Below are 20692 nucleotides of genomic sequence, written 5' to 3'. Positions count from 1 at the left end.
TGTGTTTCTCCTATTCATTTAAATTCAAATTGATGGAAAACAACTACACTTCCTACTTCCCCAATTTTATTTTTTACAACTTTATTAAACACATGCACACACAGACTTTCAGTTATCCATACAGATATACCTATTGATATATGCTTGGAGGTTCCAAAAAAAGTATACAGAAAGACAGGATAAAATGAAGAATATAGGCCAAATACTGGGGGAACAGCTGCCAGCAAAGCATAGGCTAAACCTAGAAAACAAGACACAAATACATATGTTAAGCAAACGACAGAAAGAAACCATCTGAAGCAAAAGGATTTAAGCTTACTAAAACTGAACTCACTTAATAGGAAATCTTGTGACATATCACAGGTTTAAAAAACAAGAAGTCTTGCAGCAAATACTCTTTAACATGTATAATACTGTAGGGCAGTGCCTAGAAACCTAATGGTTTGAGTCAGGAAACCAGAAGTATCTAATTATGGGCACTGCAGGTGTGTGCATGCATGTTTGTGCATACATCTGTGCACCTGCGCTCTCACTGTTTCAACTTTGGGGCTGGAAGTACTTTTTAATAGCCAACAAGCACTTTTTGTTGCCTTTTGTCTGTCAAAGAATGTAATTTGAAACACCCCAAACCCCATAAACAGTGGGACACATTTAATTTTTCTTCTGCTTTTCTCATCAGACATGACCTTCATGGTAATCTATGACTGTTTAAACACCTCCCTCCATCTTCACCACAGAACAAGTGGGATGACGTAACAGTCTATGTTTCTGCAAAACATGCTCCAAAATATAAAATGAGCAGAGAATCATTGCTTACAATCTGTAAGGTCATAGAGAGCTTATAGCCTGATATTCTTCCCAAAAAAATAAGTCCTTTTTGTTATCAAGCCCTGTCCAAGTTCCAGGCAGTGGAAGTGCAACCCACACCATTTCTGTTTGTAAAGGGGGGCTGGCAAGCATGGCAATGGAGCTGTGGGGAAACTGCTCTAAGGGCCACCAGGGAGGGACACCTCCCACAGTGCTCCCCCTCTGCGTGACCGAGCATGTGCTTATCATAGGACCAGGCTCACAAGCAAATTGTGTGCACCACGTGATATGGCACATTATGGCACATATGGTCCCAAGTTCCAGCAAAATACATAGTTCTACATGGCTTGCATTAATGCAAATTAGACACCAGAACTGAACAAATGGGCCTTGAGAAGAAAACGCTGTATCCTGGCTTGGCTTTGTTCTCCATTTCACCTTCACAAGAGCAGACTCACGACACCTGAGGAAGCTGTGTGTTCTTGCCGCACTTGGGCAGACTGGTCCAAGTTAGGACCAAAAAGCTCAACAGTCCAGTGCAAATTATGAAAGGAAGCAATGGTTCACCCACCATGGAGAGCTAGTGATACTTGAAAACACCTCTTCCTATTAATGTATTTTCAAACTGAGAGACAAAGCATCAGGTTACAACGAAAGAATAAGAACAGGAAAGGATCTTCTGTGTCATCCAAGCACTCTTGCACAGTATAATAGCTCACAGTCTTGCTCATGCCCTAAGCAATGGCCAAGTCCTAACCAAGAATTCAAGTTCCTATCTGAACTGGAATGATGATATCGTTTATCCTCTTGCAGCAATGAGCTCTTCATTAAGTATTGTTTATTCTCTTGCAGCAGTGAGCTCTTCATTAAGTACTGCTGAAACACATCCCACATATATTCTCTGCCCCAGGGGCTACCTCTCATGCCAAGAGAATCAGCAGAACACCCTGTACTATAACAGTCTGGCTTTTAATATGGTGATGAACTTAACAGTACAAGTGACCAGAACTGAAAACTAGTGGTTTCAAAACCAGAAGGGTGGGTCTATGTGAAGTTCCTATCTGAATACCCTTTTATTCCTTTTCCTTTTCATTTGTACTGGCATTTTTAGAGGCTGTCAGTGCCAAGGAAATAAAGAGATATTGACATGACAGGAGTTCACAGCTTAAACACCCTGGTCATTTCAGTTCTGCCTGGAATGATCCCCAGGCTTCTTTGAACTCATGCTTGATAGAATTACATGCATTCCAGAAAAATAAAAGTTCAACTTTTGCCTTTTTAGAAAGATTAGGAGCAGCTTAAGGGCATGTCTGCAGTCACCGAAGAAAAGAATAATATTTAGTTTAAAACGAAGTCACAACTTAATTATAAAGTTCATAGCTGACCACTTAAATTTTAGTGTCCTTATCTGATCATCACATAAACTGTGTTTCAGTATACAACTGGTAATGTTTGGGTCTACTGTATGGCAGATTTGCTGACAGTTAACCACATACTTAGCAATTTAACATAAGCTGACGTTTATATTTGTCTAAGAAAAAATATCCTTAATTATTAAAAAAAATGCACAGACCCAGGAAGCTACAGAAATAAACAAGTCAACTGCACAGACTAAATTAGGATATTCCACTGCTTTAATGGATTACCACCTATTAAAATCTAGGCTTCTCGGATTTACAGATTAATTCTTCATACCTGCCTCAGCCTTAAGTGGAACAAGTGAGGTAGAGATATGAAATATGAAATGCTTAATTACATTACCCTTAGCATGAGGACTCCTCTGGACTGGGCTCTGCACAAATTCAAAAATTCTCTCCGCTCCGAGACCTCCTGAGGAAATCTACTGGGACTGTGGCAGCTGTCGTGAAGCTGCCATTCCCAGAGCAATGGTGACACCCCATCATGATACTGCTATAAAAACCCTGTCACTAACTCCACTGCAGTTCTGAAACTGCTGATAGTAAGGTGTCAGGCTGAACAAAAGATTCCACTGGTTCAGTCACCAAGAGCTGACCAGAAAAGTGAACACCAGCTTTCTCTTCATCTTCCACAGAGCCTGCTCCTACTTCAGGGCCAGGCTCTGCTTGGGGCGAAACTTCCAAGTAATTTAATAGACATTCCACAGATTTTCAGTCTTGTTATAGAATATACTTTTGATTTATTTCCACTATGTAAATCACTTCCCACTACTATCATTCCAGCTTAAACCTGTGACTTCTAGCCTTAACAGAAAGAGGGATCAGTCTCTGATTTCTTGCATGTTCTTCTCTGGTTGAATTTAGTTTGGTTACTTTGCAACAGCTGTCAACCTGAAACATGTCTATATGTTTATTAGATATTGCTACCCTCTGTAGGAAATTTGCTACAGCTTTCAGGATGATGGGATCAGAAAATAAGAGAGTGCATTCAGCAAAGGTTTAGACTATAAGAAGCTGGTTCTGTTATTGAGAGCTTTTGGTATTGATCCAAGAGGTATGCTTCTCTCAGAGTCTGCTGCATATCACTGACTTGCAGTTTCAAGGACATCATCGTGATGGGCTGGTCAGCAGAATGCTGTACTGATCTCCACACACCCCCTGAAATACACATCCTTTTCTCATGAGCACCTGTTCAGGAAGCCAAGCACTACCATAAAAGCACACACAGAAAAAGCAAAGAAGGGATAAATAAATCTAGAGAGATACTCACCTTGAGGAAGCTGCATAACCCCAGTGCTTATACCTGAGATAATGTCTCCTAATAAGTATTCCTTCACTGGGTAACAGGGAAGCCATTTTAAAATTGGTAAGAAACTGTAAAGATGAGACTTGGCTTTCTTAGAAGAACAACTGAAAATACAAAGCAGAAAGAAAAAGTTAGACACTAGCAGTGCTCAAGGGTCAAAAAAAATTGTCTTTCATCCCTATGCAGGAAAACCACTTTATTAAAGGCAGACTCAGGCCCCTGAAGACTAATTTCTGGACAAAGCTTAAACACAAGCAGCTACAACTAGCCCTTTATCATGTGTTGGTTGCTGTTCACAAATCTTATATAACTGGAGGAGAGAACCACAGTCTTGTGAGGCTGGTGGTCAGTGGGAAGCGAAACTGTTCAAGTCCATGCACGACTGAGCAGTCACACAACACCTTTTGCTGAAATCGTTCCTAGTAACAATCCCCTGAGGATAACTTGCTTTCTGACAGTGGTTTTCACTCATCAAAGTACTTTGCAGTGATTTTTCCTATTTTTATTTCCTATTTGCATGCTTCATACTTTTTTATTATAACATATTATATACTTACGCTTTCTTTTTTTTCTTTCTAAACTATTATTTCACTAATGCTTGTTACTATCACTTGTACTGATAGGCTAACGTTAAGGCTATTAGAGAACATAACCTTTCTTTACCCTGAAAGGAAAGGCACCAAAGTCAACAATACTGATCCTTGTGCCTCTTAGCAGAGTTATTAACCTTTTGAAACCCTGACTCATGACAAATGAATAGAGCCAGGAAATAAATATCTCTATCCAGTACTGCCACGCATCATCCTTGGATTGTACAGTGGTAAGAAAGTTTAACCTTGGGTAAAAATATAACACTGAGATCATAGATATGCTTTTCTGTGTAGAACTGCAAGAGAACTGCAGAGATTCGTTAACATTTCTGAATTCTTACGGGACTAAAGTGCATGGTGAGAAGCTTACTGCTACAAGTGAGAGCAGAACTAGTTATCCACATTTCTCCATGTTTAAGCAGATTAAATCACAAGTAGTCATAGCTCAGGAGGATATAGATCCACATCTTTTACTCAGGACAGGTAAGTTTTTTGAGGTGGAATTAGGTGCCATTACCATTAGAACAGTTATTCCATTAACCAAAACGGATTTCCAAATGCCAAATCATGTGAACAGGAATATTTTACAGACAAGCAATTGGGCAGAAATCATTTGTTGTCTTGCAGAACAAGGTTCTAGCAAGAAACAGAATCAGCTCTGCAAATGAAGCATGGATAAATGTAAAGCTAATGAGAACTTAACTAGAATAAGTTTCTCCTCGTTATCCTCTGGTACCACAGAGCAAGAGTTGCACAGTTAAAAACAATCCCTGTCTAACCAGATGATACTTGGATTCCAAGGCAGTTAGTTAAAATCCACAGAATGCCTCTATTAAGTCCTTATTAGACTAATAATTTAGATTTCTACGCAGCTGTCATACGTCTCCACTCTTCTTCCATTAAAGGATCATGTGAATCACAAACTGGCTGTAAGTATTTCCATGTAAAAAGGACAGATATTTTTCTGGGTCTTATGAATTCACATCACATGATTTGACTAATACTTCACATTCCTACACTGAATATTTTTCCTTTGCATTTTGATGAAGGCAGTTAAACTAATTTATCCAACATTTTGTAATACAGTTATATATTAACATATAAAACCACATATACAATTTCATCACAGTCTTTCTGAATAATCAAAGTAGAACTAGTGCTTTTATCTTTTAGGTTTCTTTGAAGAGATTACCAGCTGTGTGCATGAATCAATTAAGAATTAGAATACTTCTAACCAATAAAATAAAGATAAGACAAAAACCCTACCGACAACAATGTGCAATCTTCTGCCTTAAAGTCTGAGGTGTTCTTTCTCGTCTGTGTAGCTGTCCTTGCAAGAGCTTTTGGTTATATATTGGTCTCTCCACACAATACCTCTGGGTTTGCTCAAGACATGCTTCTTTTTCTTGAGCATGTTCCATAGTTGATGTCATGGAGCAGGAGCCAAGGAAGAACAGTTCCACAGCCTACACTGAAAAACCTGTTGCACCAAAAAGAATTTTGGTTACATTTTTAACCTCAGATTGGGAATTTCCTTTCAAAGAATGTATTTTGACAAGCTAGAGACAAGAACTGTGAATGCAGTTTAAAAGCACTAATTAGACTGTCTCTAACAGCAGTAAGTAAAAAACCCACACTCATGTCTTTACTATAATGGAAGCCATTAATTTATGCTTCTCTTAGGCAAAGAAAGCTTTTTCATTAATTACTTTGTAAATAATTGCACAAACAAAATTGAAAGGTTATATTCATGCTTATCTGGATTTCCCCCCTCCAAGTTTTTAAAGAAAAAGTCAGTGTCGAAGGGAGATTACTTTATTGCTGAGTTACTTCCTGCTTACTCACAAACTGTCACGTCCACCTCCAAAAGACAGAACTCCAGTTTTAACACTGAGAAAGCCACTTCTTTCTTCCAGATAGCCAGTCCGTTTATCTGCCTGCCTTCTCCTACTTTTCAGAGGCTTCTTCTTCCAGACAGCATCTCAAGGATGCACAACTGACTACTTTCAAAAAGTTATTCTTTCAATGGTTGTGTCATTTCTGTTATTCTCAGTCCTGCACCCACTAAAACAGGAGTCAGGAGATGCACACAATTTTAAAACTAGCCAGAAGGTTTGTAAACATCTATTCATCTGTCTGATTCAGCGTCATAAACATCTTAACATGTTTAGGAGATACTCTGATAATTCCTTTGCCCCGTGTTGCCTGCTTCTAGAAATCTGGAGCAAGAAACAACTCCAAATTATGAGCAAAATGACAGGACTGCTATATCGTTAAGCAGAGATGCTGGCTAACGCTACATTTGATGACAGAACGTGAGTGCAATGGGAAACAGAGCCATAATTGCGAACAAGGCCCTTGGGCTCGAGTCCAGCAAGTCACTTAAGCATGTGTTTGCCTTCAACCAAGGCAGCTAACCCAGAGGTGTTTAATTTTTAGCTGTACATCAATACTTTCCTAGAAAAGGGTTGCCACGCAGAAATTAAACAAATTGCTACCTAAACACTCAAAGATAATCATGATTGGTCCAACATTCTGATTCAGCAAATACAGTCTGCCTGGCAGCAAAATACCAATATCGCTACCTAAGCCTTCAGTTTGATAAAGGTGCTGGAATTTTCCATGTGGGGTTTGCTGTTCTCTATCCCAGAGAGCAGACATAGCCTAGCATGTCTTCAGTTCTCATTATTTCATAAGCAATATTTTCCCTACATAGTCACAAAAGGATATTTTTACCAAAATTATATTTTTTTTAATTTAAACCATACTCAAAATTTACTTCATCTTTATCATGTGAAATAAGATACTTAAACCTTGTTGGTAAGATCAGTGTCATATCAAAGGTACTGTCAGAACTTGTTACCTTTGCACCCCTGAAACACATCTGAAGTTTCTTTTACACCTTCCTATAGTTTCCATTCACTGGGGAGCCTGAATGACATTTTGTGAAGTGTTTCCTTGTGTTATTGTTTAGAAAATTGTAACTCTCCACAGATGAATAATTTTTCCCCCCTACCTCCAGATTTTGATCCAGTCGACATTAGAATAGGATTGTTCTACCAGCAATTCCCATCTGAGCAGCCCTCTGGCTTTTTTCTCACCTCCATATTATCACATGTATCTTACTTCATATTTACAGCAATGCCATCCATACTAAGATGTATGTTTGGCCACCGACATCTGTAGTGCTTTTTTTTCCATGTCAGTATCGACCTATCCACAAATGCCACTTTCTACTTCACACCTTGCCCCATCACAAACAGTGAGCTACCCAGGAATCCTAGCGTATGAACTTCTGCCCAGTGAAACTGAAACTTTAATCACCCTAGTATCTGCTGGAAGGGCAACGCAGCAGGGCACAAGCAATCCAGGAGCCTTTTGAGGTGCAGTGATGGCACAGGTGATGGAGGAGCTGACAAGGGGACACGCTCTGCCAGACCTGATACTTATAAACAAGGAAGAACTGGTCAGGAATATGAAGCCTGGGGGCAGCCTTGGCTGCAGGGACCATGAGATAGTGGAGCTCAGCATCCTGAGAGAAACAAGACATATAGTAGGCTTACAACCCCAGACTTCAGGAGAGCAGGCTTTGGCCTGTTCAGGGACCTGCTCAGAAGAATCCCATGGAATGTGGTCTGAAGAGAAGTGTCCAGGAGAGCTGGCTGATTTTCCAGGATTACCTTCTCCAGACTCAAGAATGGTCCATCCTGAGTAACAGGAATTCAAGCAAGAGTGGTAGGAGGTTCACATAGATTAACAAGGAGTTCCTGACAAAACTCATACATGAAAAAAAAGCATGTGAGGGGTGGCAGCAAGGACAGATGACACAGGAGGAATACAGAGCTACACTTTGAGCATGCAGGGACAGGGTTAGGAACGCCAAAGTCTACCAGGAGCTCAATCTGGAGAAGGACATGAAAGGCAACAAGAAGGTGTATCGGCAAGAGGAAGACTACAAAAAGACTACCTTCTACTGAAAAGGTGATAAAGGACATGGTGAAAGACGAGCTTTGCCTCAGTCTACTGGTAAGATCAGCTTTCAGCAGCCCCTGAGACCAGTGGGAAAGCCTGGAGCTAGGAAAACTTAAATAAATGGAAAAGGATCAGGTAAGGGAATATTTAAACAAGTTGGACATACACAAGTCCATGGAACCTGACTCATTGACTTGATAGCCTTTTATGCTAAGATGACTGGTTTGGTAGAAAAGGGAACATCAGTGATATTCTTTATCTTGTATTTTTCAAGGCTTTGTAAGGCTGTGTCTCCCAGCGCATTCTCAAAGACAAGCTGCTGAAGTATGGGAAAGATGTAGCAACAAAACAGCCCCCTTCTAACCCCAAAACAATTCAGGTTCTGATTGGGATGTGTACTTTCCACATTCAAGTTTGTTAAGCTTCAGATAGATTAGTTAATATTTGGAACAGCCACGCAAGTTTGTAATGTAAATCTAGATCTGGAGAGGTGTTAAGATCTCCATCTCCAGTTCCTTTCTTGTTTCTGTACATGTGCCCAGACTCTTCCAGGTACTACAAGGATATACAGAACAACAGAAGTTCAGTCCTGCCTGTGTTTGTCATGGTAAAATAAATGATACAGATGTATTTGACTAACTGAACAGGGTTCAACTCCAAATCAGTTATCCAGATGATGGCGAGTGTTTGTCTGAAATACTACCAGAGGTCACAACCCAAGTTTCACCATCACTCGGTCTGAAGGTTTTTAAACCGCAGATTGAGCATTTCTGATTGTTTGAACAAGGAAGTTATACTGTACTGAATCATGAGACCCATCTAACACAAAGGAAACGTGAGGGAGGATATGATAGGATCTTGTGTTTAGCTATGGTTCACAGTGGATACCAGAACATAGAGAAGAAATCACATGCCATTAAAACAGGTCCTAAACTACCCCAGAACTATAGCTGGATGCATAATTTTCGGTATTCCATGTCATGTCACCAACTTCATCCTAACAGCCCTATATAACCATGTTCTCTGATGATCATTTTGAATACTAAGCTGTAGAAGATGAAAGTCTTTAATACCACCCATCTCTTTTGCAAAAGCCCACACAGAGCAAGGATTGAGATGCTTGTCTTTACAACAGATGATATGCGTTGTCCATAGAGAAGCAAAATCGCAGCATTTTGTGACTGGTTGAAGTGTCTCTCCACGTGTTTGCTGAATAGCAGTATGACAATCTGCCAGCAGAGATATCCAAGGCTTGGAAGTTCAGCCTTGCTCTTCACTCCTAGCATGCTCGAGGAACAGCAAAAGCAGGTACTGCCATTTTCATTAAAACAAAGTTTACTGCTATGATTTTTGAAAACTCCCAGAGCTTTATCGAAAGGAAGAGAAAGGCTATGTCTGGGCATTTGAGTCTTAATTAGTAGTGGAATACTGCTCTCAGACAACCTTTGAACTTCGTGGCAAGAATAAAACTAAAGACCTATAAGAAACACTGCCATTAATCTTATCAGCCAGATAAGAGTTGAGCTGAAGTAGTTAAAAGCTGTATGCAAAAGACTTAAGAGTTGGTGATTCTTTATCTGACTTGATAAAGGCCTGTCCTATGTCTTTACTGCTGTTATCAAATTGAAGGTGTTAAAAAAGTGAAGCAAACATTAATTTATAACACTATTACTAATAACAAAGTACTTTCTTTTCCCAATCTTGGACAATAAAGCAGGGCTGTCAAGCCACCTACACTGATTCTTACAGAGGACAATAATTTTTGATCCAGTCCACATGAATTAGACTGCAGCCAGAAAATTGATAAGGACCATGATATGGCTGCTGTTCCTTAGATTCAAAATATGACTATGGAGAGGAGGGAAAAAAAAAAAAGAAGAGACATTAAGAATAGTGTACTGTGTGACTACTGCAGCTTTAATAGGCTTATAATTACAAAATGGGGCTCCTAACCTTGTGTATCTAACCTAAATGTATATGAACTACCTAATGCAACAGGGGGGAGTCAGCAGCAGATCCATTGACTTGCCTGTTTTAAAAGTGCAGAAAACCTTTCTTCTGGTAGCTAAGCACAGAGCTGCTTTAAATAGTGGAAAAGCACTAGTACAGGGTTATAGTAGAAAAATGCATCTGTTGGGGAATTCCAAGTTTGCTCACAAACTGCAAAGTCTATGAAGTATTTTGTCTTTAAGCTTAAAAGTACAGGTGATCATCATCAGCCAAAGGGCTAGTGGAAATGCTACCACTCTATGTAAAACATGTTCTCCAAAACGTACACTGAAAAGCAGCATTACTGCAAGGTCTGTTCTACTGTCTTAAGAGGCTAGCCCAAAAACCTGAGACAATTTCAGGAACCACATGTTTTCTCATTTATTTCTTTCCTCTCTGGCCTCATTCCCCAGTGCCCTATGCCCTTCCACTTATCCTATCACCTTCAGTGATGCGTGTAAAATTAGACCAAGCTGAAATAGAAGTATTTTTTTTAAAACAAGCACAAAGGTGTAAAATGACTGGGTGGGGTCACAAGGAATGTGCTCTCCTGGTTTCCTTGGCCTGTGCTTATCATCCTCATTCCTCCTCCACCACTCTCACTAAATCCACCAATGAATAGATTCTTTAGATCCGTAGCCTTCATGTAAAGTTTCACAAATTCAGAAATAACTTGTGAAGCAAATAAAATTTTCCTTGTGTAAGTCCTAAGATAATAAATGCACTCTAGGAGTGAACCTTTGGCGTGGGGGGAATGATAATAAAAAATCAGGACCTTGAATTCCTATATAGCTTTTAGACAGGCAAAATTTCCACTCTGTTGCACATAGAAAGGTGAGATGGCTACATAACCCGTGCTGGGTTGTGTGATAAAAAGCTCCTCTACATGTCCACAGAGTTACTCAGAGGGACAATGGCAGGACAAACAGCCTGGGTAATACCCTGCTGGGCTACTCCCAGGTCCACCAGACCACCAAAGGCTCACCTCCACTGGTCCAGAGCAGCACAGGAGGGTCAGCTATAGGACCATGGGGGTCCCTGCCAGCCTGGGTGTGAAAGCGTCTGTGTATCCCACAGTAAGAGCACAAGGGGTGGGGAGGCCGCTACTGGGACCTGGGAAGTGAAGTCCAGCCACACATGCGTGCATGTGATGATCTGTACCAGCAAATGGACTGGGGCTATGAACTTGAGGGCTCATATGCCCAGCTACCAGCAACTGGGGAGACTGGGGTGCAAGAGGTAGCTACTGGGCAGACTGAGTGTCTGAGTGCAGTTGCTGGAGGGACCCACCTTGTACATACATGTGTGTGTATGTATCTCTATATATGTGTACATATTCTCACTACTGGACCTCCATCCTGCTTAGCCAGAGAGGGAAGGAGGATGAAGCTGTTGGTGTTGCCCGTCTAATCTGTGCAACTTGTCATATATATACGTAAATATGTTGTGTATATGTGTTCTGTGTGCTTGTGCCTGCCGGGAATGCATCTTCAGCCTTGATAGTGGTTGGACCTGGGGGTATGGAACAGCAGCAGCCTCACCTTCCTCAGGCTGTTGGACTCAGTATGACATATTTTCCTCTAATAAACTGATCCTGTCCACTGAAAAGAGCAGAAAACAGCATGTGAGACACAGAGATCCTTGTCTCAGAAAACAGTAACAAATTACACCTATGTGTACAAATTACACCTATGTATATATAAAAAAAGATTATGTAACTGATAAGAGTATTTTATATCTCATGTTCCATGCCAAAAAATACTTTAGCCTGCAAAGATTTGCTTCATGGATGAATGAATTTATTAGTATCTTATTGGTATCTCTTATCAACCAGCAATCTCATGTTTGTTTTCAACAAGAGGATGTTTTGGGAACCTATTATGATGATTGAACTGTTTAATTAATTCCACATAAGACAAACACATGGAGCACTTTGAGCAGCAGAATACTGGTCTCCTTCCCTCTCAGATATAGATAAGAGATAGCTTCTGTTTCCAGTGCAAACATGTTGACAACCATGAGAACCCTGCAAATATGATCATACCTATTCCTGCTTTTTGTAGCTTCAGTGACCTTGGGTCTGAATCTGGCATCCTCCCCTTCTGACATCCAAAAGCAGTAGCCAGTGATAGTGGAATCAGGTAAGTGAATCAGAACGGCACCACGGCTGATGACCCCCTTGTCATGCTTAAGCCAACTGATAAGGACATACACCCCCTCAGAGACAGGTAATCATTAGCTATCTTCATTTTTCCAGAGGCAATCCACTGCCAAAAACTTTGCTGGAGCAGTCTTCATTGTAAAGCTCCAGCTGATAATCACAGGAGAGAGCGTAAAATCAAGATCATGCATATACAGCAAGCTAACCCAGAATAATTTCTATAGTTCGTGTGACCTCAGTGCACCAATGACCTCCAGCAGCTGGCTGATCTTTTCTGGCAAAGTGGAACAAGTAGCAGACATCAAACAAATGTCTGTGCAGAAGGAAGAAGTTACATGATACAGTTCCTTCAGCAGAGAAACCACCAAAAGAATACTCCCCCTCTGTATCTGCTTCATCAACCCTGTTTACATACATCACTAGCCTGTCAAGTACTCCATCAAGCTAAAAATAAACAAACAAAAAAAAAAACCACACACAAAAGAGACAGAAGGTTGTTATTTATGACCAGAATCATTTCAGTCATCATGTTTACAGTGCAAACCTCTCAAGTCACAGGGGAAGCTGAAGGATAGTAAAACACAGTGTCATCACAGGAAGAAATGACTGAGGTGGGGGAGGGGAGAAGAGGGCATTTAGGATGGGACTATAAATTTACATTCCAGTTTCACTGCTGAAAACAAGGCATGAAGTACCTACCTTACTTAACTAATACGATGGTCTGAAATGTCTCCAAGGATCCACTACAAGGCTATCTTCCTAACAGTTTCTGAAAGGATTTGCCCCCCTGTAGAACGGTACCTGAAGAAAATCCTGAAGAACTGTTGCTTCTGACAAAGTCAAAAAGAACTTCAGCATAGCGCAGACACTATCTGGGAAAGTAGTAGCAGTAACTATTTATCGAAGCTACAAGAGAAGTTCAACTTCCCTATCCATATCAGGATCTGCATTTGGAAGAAACATTTCATTCTTGGCAGCTACTTTACAATACACATTTTCTGCATGTATCTTTTGTGCACTAGGTATCAAACCAAATCCTACAGGAGCAGTGAGTAGGACATGACTTGTGACAGATCCTGTCCCCAAATATACAACTGCTGTTTGTTTAAGATTGTATTATCCAACTGTTTTCCTATCTCCTATGTACTTAAGGGTGTTGCTTCATGTTCTAAAGGCAATTACCAGTCAGTGGGAATGACCTTCCTCAACATCTTGATGCTGAGCTTACACATTAAGGCCATGAATGCACAGCAAACACAGGCCAATACTGCTTTCCCCTGAAATATTTAAAGTTCATAGTAAGCAAAATGAACATATAGATAAGTTGCTCTGATAAGTATTTCACAGCAACCCCCTGCTTTATTTATTTGCAGACTCACCTTTGCATTTCTCCTCTGGCTGATGACAGATCCCACATTTTAAATGTCAGACAGCCTTGTGTCTGTTCTTAACTACACAAGTAAAAAGACTAACCTTCATACAGCTAAAGAAATGACTCCACAATCTCAAACAGAGCAATCAAATAAGATGGACAATATACAGAAATTGCTTTGGACCAATGCTAGTTACTAGTTGGCGCTGAACATGTTCATACGTCAAAGGTTCTATGCTACAGAGTATAGGAATGATAAAACAACCTACCACACTCCTATCTGTTCAGTTATACTTTACTTTTACTAGGCTATTGAAGCACAGGACTTTCAGATATGTCTGTGAGGTCTTCATGAATCAGTGGCATTTATTAGGTAGAACTGAAGATACGTGTATCCTGTGAAGAGCTCTAAGACAGTAGCGGTGTTCATTATCCAAGCATGCAGTAAAGCTAAGAATCTACCTACCAAAACACCCTCTGTATCAGTTTTGTTAAGATGTCAGTCCCAGAGTTTAGTTCAAACAGGTCTCTAGGGGCCAAGAGTTCTCCAACTGATTTTCAAGCATGTTTGGCAGAACAACCCACTATGAATGAATTCCTGCAACAGCTAACACTAAAACAGGGTGCCAGAATGAAGGAACCGGAAGAGCAACAAGGGTGTCTGGATGAGGATCATCAAATGGAATGAAGAAAGCTTCATTGAGTAATTTTCTGGTGATTTCTTGCAAGAACCTTCCTTCCTCAGAAACACATATGCAAAAGAAAAATGTCACCAGAAAGTAGGGAAAAGAAAACCAGACTCACTACATCTGTAGTAAGTTAAAGACTCAGGTCATCTGTTCAACTATATGGATGCAAATACAGCACCATCTATAGCATTGCAATGCCATAATGAAAAAAAAGATCATAAGCATTGACTTTTAAACATGAAACTGGCAAAGAAATAAAACCAGAAACACATGATACAGAACTGAAAACAAGGAAACATGAAGTATAGGGCAAAATTCCAAACTGAATAATGAAATGGTCCAGAGACAGAAGATAAAGAAACTGGGACAGCTTCAAAACCAGTATTATGTCAAAGCTGCATAGCTATGGCACTATCCTAGTAAAACACGAGATGCAGGGTTAAATCCCAATACGCTGAAGTGGTAACTGAACTCAGGTCTAGCTTCCTCTGGGAAAGGACTTTAACCATGTTATGCCATGAAGTTATGATAGCAGAAGCAAAACTTCAGTATTTAGAAAGGATATTACAGATGTCTGTATCTACAACAGATCTGTACTTTTGTTCCTTACATGACTCTTCAGACATACTTGAGCTTAGCAAGGCTCCCCAAGAACAGGAACAGGCAGTTTCCTGTGGATACCTCTGAGTAACAATCCAAGGTGTCTCCTGGATGGTATACAGAGTTTTGAATTCTGCTCCATGAAAACCAGGTGCCCAAAATTGAAATTTTGCAACACCTCATCAGCTCAATCCTTAATTTGATCTGGCCCTACGACACAGAACTCTAACAAGGATGTTTCAAATGACAGACACTGCAATCATCAATTTAGGTTGGAAAATTCTGTCCATGCTTTAATTATGAGAGGTTTTCTGAGGAGTTTTCAAAAGTCCTAGCCCTTCCCCAGAATGCAATTTCCATAAAATAAATGAAAATGAACAAATTGACCTTAGCTCTAGCCCAGTGTAGATGCCAGAGTATCAGGGTTTCAACTAATAGATTAAAAGATATTAATTAGCTAAAAAAAAAAACCCACAACCCCAAACAACCCACAGCAATACAAGAATGCAAATAAAATGGAATGTATAAAATGGTAGTAGGCAACAGTGAACGCACAGCAGTAAAACTTGATCCACTGCCTGTGCAAGAGTGGTAAGAATTCTTCAGTGAAGCCTGGAGAAAGAGAGGCACCACCCAGGCAGCAAAATACAGCTTCATTGTCAAAAAGCTCCCAAGAAGGCAATCACACCAGTGCTTGTTACATAGGTCTTCCCAGCTTGCTAGTGCACAAAACAAAAGACACACAGTTAACGCTAGTCTTGGAGAAAAATAGTCCAAATTCCCCACACTTTGATCATTAATAAAATCTACATCTTATCAATGCAACTGACTTGCAAACCCATTCAACTGCCTGCACAAACTTACAGCCGTATCTTCATACACACGGAAATACTTGACACTGTTTGTCTATAGCTTCCTCATTACCTAGGCATGTAGAAAATAAGTACGAGACCTGGATTCCACTGCTGCTTATAATTTTGAAGAGCAAAAAGCTATAGATAACAAGCTACAAAATAATAGCAATGGCAGGTCTTGTAGCCATATTAACAAACACTATCAAGAAATACTATCTAGCGGGACAACAGTGTGCTGGCTAACAGATTTAGGGAGGGAAACACATCAGGATAAGGAAGGTATTTAATTCCTTAAACTTAACTGGGAATAGGCTAATTTGAGCTTGAGAATTTTAGCTTCAGCATGATCTTCTTGTGCTGAAAGTTACAGATCTAACAAATGATCAGACAGAAAAACACAAGCTTTAGAAAACCAGTTCTTACAGAAAAATTATACCAGCAATGAAATAAAAGAAAAAACAGCAGTCAGTAGTTCATCTTCTTCAGATTCAGAAGGAAGTAAATGCTGGATCATGGGGAAATGCATGAGAGATGCCAGAAGACTCTCATGTAAAGCCATTCAGAAGAAAAGTGACTGGTATGAAGAAATGAGGGAACCCATGAAAGCTATTGAATCTTGAGTTGTGAATTAAAGCAACCTTTTTAATGTTGGAGAGAAGCTGGCATAATTAATAGACAAGCATAAAAGGCTTTCTGGCTTTCTCCCCATGTGCCAATGTTAGCATGGGAAGAATGGACGGCTGAAGTAACAAAATCCCTTCTTAAGAATTTTTGCATATTCTGATTTAATCATCAAATTGAAATCTAATGTACATGCACAGATACAGTACCATTGTAATTCCATTATTCTTTGAGATCCACTGTCCTTCCATTAATCAGTTAAAGGCCTGATGCTACCACGTAGGACAATGACTTGAGAAACGGTCTGGATACCTTTAGGAAGTTGCTAGGAAAGTGACCATAATGTAAATGCTTCAGTCACTGTGCATTCAAACTGGGAACTAGAGGACAATGATATATTAAGACTTGCTCGCTGCCTATTAAGTCAGACGTGGTTTGGGCCTAATTATTTCTGGTTCCAGCCCAATCCTGTCAAGCTTACATTACTTGTACCTGCTACCACACTGACCTCTAGCTTGGTAACAACTGGCATAACCAGTTAAAGCTGAGCAAGCCAGCATGGATAGGACAGTCTGCACAGGGCGGGTCTTATGCCAAGAAAACATGGAACACCCCCCATCACCACCACCAAATCATAGAGCAGAGGCTTGTCTTCTCCAGGGGAAAACTTCCTCAAAACACAAAAAAAGCAGCAGGCTCCAGAGTTACAGATTCCTTTGTAGCTCTCCAGCAGGGTTGACTTTAGCAGACAATCCGCCAAATCAAGAGAGGCAGAAGAGCTTGAAGGTCTCTGTGCTTCCCTAGGCAACTCATGTGCTCCACAGAGGTCTTGGTCACATTCACAGAGGCTACAGTCCAAATAACAGTTTAAGACAACAGTGGTCTGTCTATACTATAATAATAGTCAAAGCAGATGAATCCATATTCAGTTACTCTTTCTTGAGTTATTAGCAAAAGAACAACAGTGTGGCAGCCATGTGCTAGATCTGTGCCTCAGTATTGCATGATTTTAGTGTTGTGGTAAATAATAGCCAACTTCCCATGTGGTTTTGGAGTATTTAAGTTCTAAAAACATTGCATCCTTGGGCACAGACTACAATACCTATGAAGAACTGTGTGCTAAACATATGATTTGAACCACAGTAATGGATCAGAGACTCCAAACATTATGGCTGTTTAGTGCCCCAAGTCTTAAGATCTGATGGCTGAACCCAAAGAGCACTTCAGTAAGAACTCAGCTCAGAAAACTGGGCTCAGTTTGTGGCAGAGGCTAAAGACTTTGCCACTTCCTAGGCCCTTTCCCCCAGGATCATGCTTAGCCATCTTAACTTTTTTTAATTGTGTGACAGCCTTTAAGCAAACTGTTGCCCTACAGAAAGTTCATACAGTACCGTCAAAAAACCACATCAGCTCTGGACAGATCACTTTGGCAGAGGAAATATGGTTCAGTAATCAGAACCTAAGCTTGGAAGTAGCAGCAGGTTGGGTTTTTTTTCTTACTGGACTTAAGAGTTTTCCTTTACTGAAACTTGATTCTGGTTATAACCCAATATACCTTTAAGCATTTTAAGCTTTTAGCTCAGTGCTGCTGAGTTTAAGGCCCTCAAATCTACACAAGGGGGTAAACGGTATTGCAAATAAATATGCTTTATCATCTACCAACAGGAGCTTTGCATAGGTGACACTCCATTCTCTACCTATACTCTTTCCCCATCCCATTTCAGAGACATTTCACAGTACGTTGCAAGACAGTGTAAAACACTTCAGGAATACTGCTAAATGCAGAACCGGAACACCTATCGTGTTTTGTGAGAAGGCTTAGAATTGCCATAAATCAAGTATTTCAGAATTTAATTACTACCACGTGAGAAAGGCCAGTGTGAGAGTTGATCCCCACAGAGTTAATTCAGTGCAAGTCATCTACACGTGCTTGCTTCTGAAACTGCACAGTTAATTACCTTAGTTTTTCCATTTCTACAGCAGCTAGTAAAGTAGCTTGTTACTTATGAAAATTCTGTAATATAAATCAAGACACCTGTTAACACAGAATACATTCTACTGCACATCTAGTAGAAGACATTTTAAAAGTCTATGTGAAAATTTTAATCTCTATGAAATCTTTGGGCAAAAAAATTATGCATGTACATTCTGCTGAATCATCAGCAGAAATAATGGCAGAAATTTTAAAGTTATTTTTCTTACTACTGGGCTATCTCTAAATGCCTGCTGCAACAGCCATCTGGGTTATCTGAAATGTTGAAGCATCCTGGAAACAGCTTTCAATCATATTTCAACGTTCAGACAATTAAAAGTTTTGCAATAACAGCACAGCAAATTTAAGCCGACTTACTTTTCTAGCTGGCTTTTCCTGGTCGCTTTCACCTGTCCCTTCTAAGGGGTTCAAAACGTTCCCACAGCTTGCAGACCAGAAGTTGAAAAACACCGACACAGGGAAACTCACAACCTTACTCTTTGCCAGAGAACTGGGGGAGGTGAGGGTGGAGGGACAGCTCAATCAGGGTTTTGAAGATTTTTGGGTGGAAGCTAGTAGCAAAGCACGTTATTTCTTGTTATTACAAGTCCTCGTGGACAGCAGACTGCCACTCTGACCTAAACCGACAACCCGCAGCTTAAAGTCAACGGGCTGCAGTTACCAGAAGAGGAAATGACTGATCTCTGTAGTTTCCCCCTCTTCTTTCTTTCTTCTTTTTGCGAGCTAGCCCGGGTGTTTCGCGTGTCCCTCGCCGTTAGGCGCAGCGTGGGCGCCGCTCGCCGCCCCGCGCGTTGGTGCCGGCGCTGGGCAGGCGGCCCGCCCGGCCCGGCCGCGCTCCCGGTTAAGTGCCTTTCGCACCGCTCCCGGCGCCCACGTAGCCTCGGCAGCCCCGCCGGCGGGCGCGGGGCGCGGGCCAAGGCAGCGGGGGACGGCACGGCGAGTAGGCGGCAGCACCGTGCGAGACCCCTCCGCCTCCCAGGCCAGCCCCCCGCCCGGGATGACTAAGCCGGAGCCGCGGGTACAGGGGGAGCGCGACCCCGACCCGGGCGCTCCTCAGGGCGAGGCGCGCCCCTCGGGAGGGAGCCCCTCCACCGCCGGCCCACGCACGGCGCGGCCGCGCTCCGCTCACCTCCAGGCGCTGCCTCCGTCCAGCCCGCCGGTGAGTCACCCGCGACGGCGGCCGCTCACCCGCTCCCCTCCGCGCCCAAGGTGAGCGCCGGGGGTGCGGGGCGGGCGGCGCCGGGCCGCCAGCCCCCGCCTCCTCCCCTTGCCGGCCGCCAGCAGCGCGGGCGCGGCTGGGACTCGTAGTCCCCCCTCAGCCCCCGCCGGGCGCGCGCCCGCCGCCGCCTACAAGTCCCAGGATGCCTCGGGGCCGCCCGCGCGCCGAGCGTCTGAGGGGGCTGCGCGCGCCCGCCCGGCAGCGCCCTTCGCGCCGCTGTGCCCGGCTGCGGCCGACGGCCCTTCTTCCCTGCTACATTTGCTAAATATAGTAACGTATATTTCAGATTGAAATACCAAACCGTGACCGGGGAGCGCGGGGTGGGCGCTGGTAGCGGTGACACCCCGCCCAGGTGCGGCCTGGGGGCTGCTGTTGCGCTGAGGAGGGTTGTGGTGGGTGGTGCTGAGGCGCGCTGTGGTGGTCCTGGAATACACCTGTTGGGTTGTCCCCAAAGTCCAGAGAAGCTGCCTCGGGATTCATTGTCTGATTTGGAAACGTAGACAGCAATGCTCTGACTAATAAGAAATGTAGGGTATGCCCCAGGCATCCAACAGGGACGCATGCTAGTCGTGTAAATGATCGTCAAAGTAGAACGTGCTAAAGGACTTCATGTTGACTGAACGCTTCAGGAGACTTGATGATTATTTCTCTTCTTTTTTAATGAGGAGCTACTTTTTGCTAGCTCCGCTGGGTGAAAAACACACTCAGCCTGGGCCTCGGGGTGGCCAGCCTCCTAAGTGACTGGTGTGGCTTTTTATTTCTTTAGGGGTACAAAGGATATATAGTTATCAATTTCTTTGTGAACACACAGGAATTAGTTGTGAAATATCTTCACAGATCTCATCTTTCAGTCTCCAATTTATAAATGTTTTCCAATGTAATGATGGCTTGCTTGCTGTCCCACCCAGGTGAAAATGTTTACCTGCTGCTCAGTTTCCTAGAGATTTGGTTTTGTTTATAGAACTGGTAGGAAAAAAACATTTTAAATTTTTTTACGCACTGAGACCATGGCAAAAATTGTAAAACTGGTGTCTACAGGAATGTATAATTTTGAAAACCTTAAAACTATTCCTTGATGTGTTAGCCCTTGTTAAGAGTTTA

At 41.9% G+C, this 20692-nt stretch overlaps 1 protein-coding gene across 3 annotated transcripts in view; it reads right to left on the bottom strand.

The window, feature by feature from the left end:
* Positions 1–19645, bottom strand: part of SLC26A5 (solute carrier family 26 member 5) — a 36659-nt gene extending 17014 nt beyond the window's left edge. Inside the window, exons 1-5 of one of the 3 annotated variants that reach the window (XM_027795453.2) lie at positions 18730–18795; positions 11624–11683; positions 5388–5601; positions 3496–3635; positions 131–241 (exon numbers count right to left, since the gene is read on the bottom strand). In XM_027795453.2, coding sequence (XP_027651254.1) covers positions 131–241; positions 3496–3635; positions 5388–5554 — 418 coding nt within the window. In that variant the 5' untranslated portion in view covers positions 5555–5601; positions 11624–11683; positions 18730–18795. Of the gene's footprint in view, positions 1–130; positions 242–3495; positions 3636–5387; positions 5602–11623; positions 11684–18729; positions 18812–19501 lie in introns of those variants that run through there. The other 2 variants (XM_055807232.1, XM_005243478.4) reach the window with 2 other exon arrangements.
* Between the last annotated feature and the right edge of the window lie 1047 nt (positions 19646–20692).

This window comes from Falco peregrinus, chromosome 6, assembly GCF_023634155.1.
Source record: "Falco peregrinus isolate bFalPer1 chromosome 6, bFalPer1.pri, whole genome shotgun sequence".
Taxonomy (NCBI): domain Eukaryota; kingdom Metazoa; phylum Chordata; class Aves; order Falconiformes; family Falconidae; genus Falco; species Falco peregrinus.
Note: the sequence above shows the minus strand (reverse complement) of the source record. Positions and strands in the feature narration are given on the sequence as shown.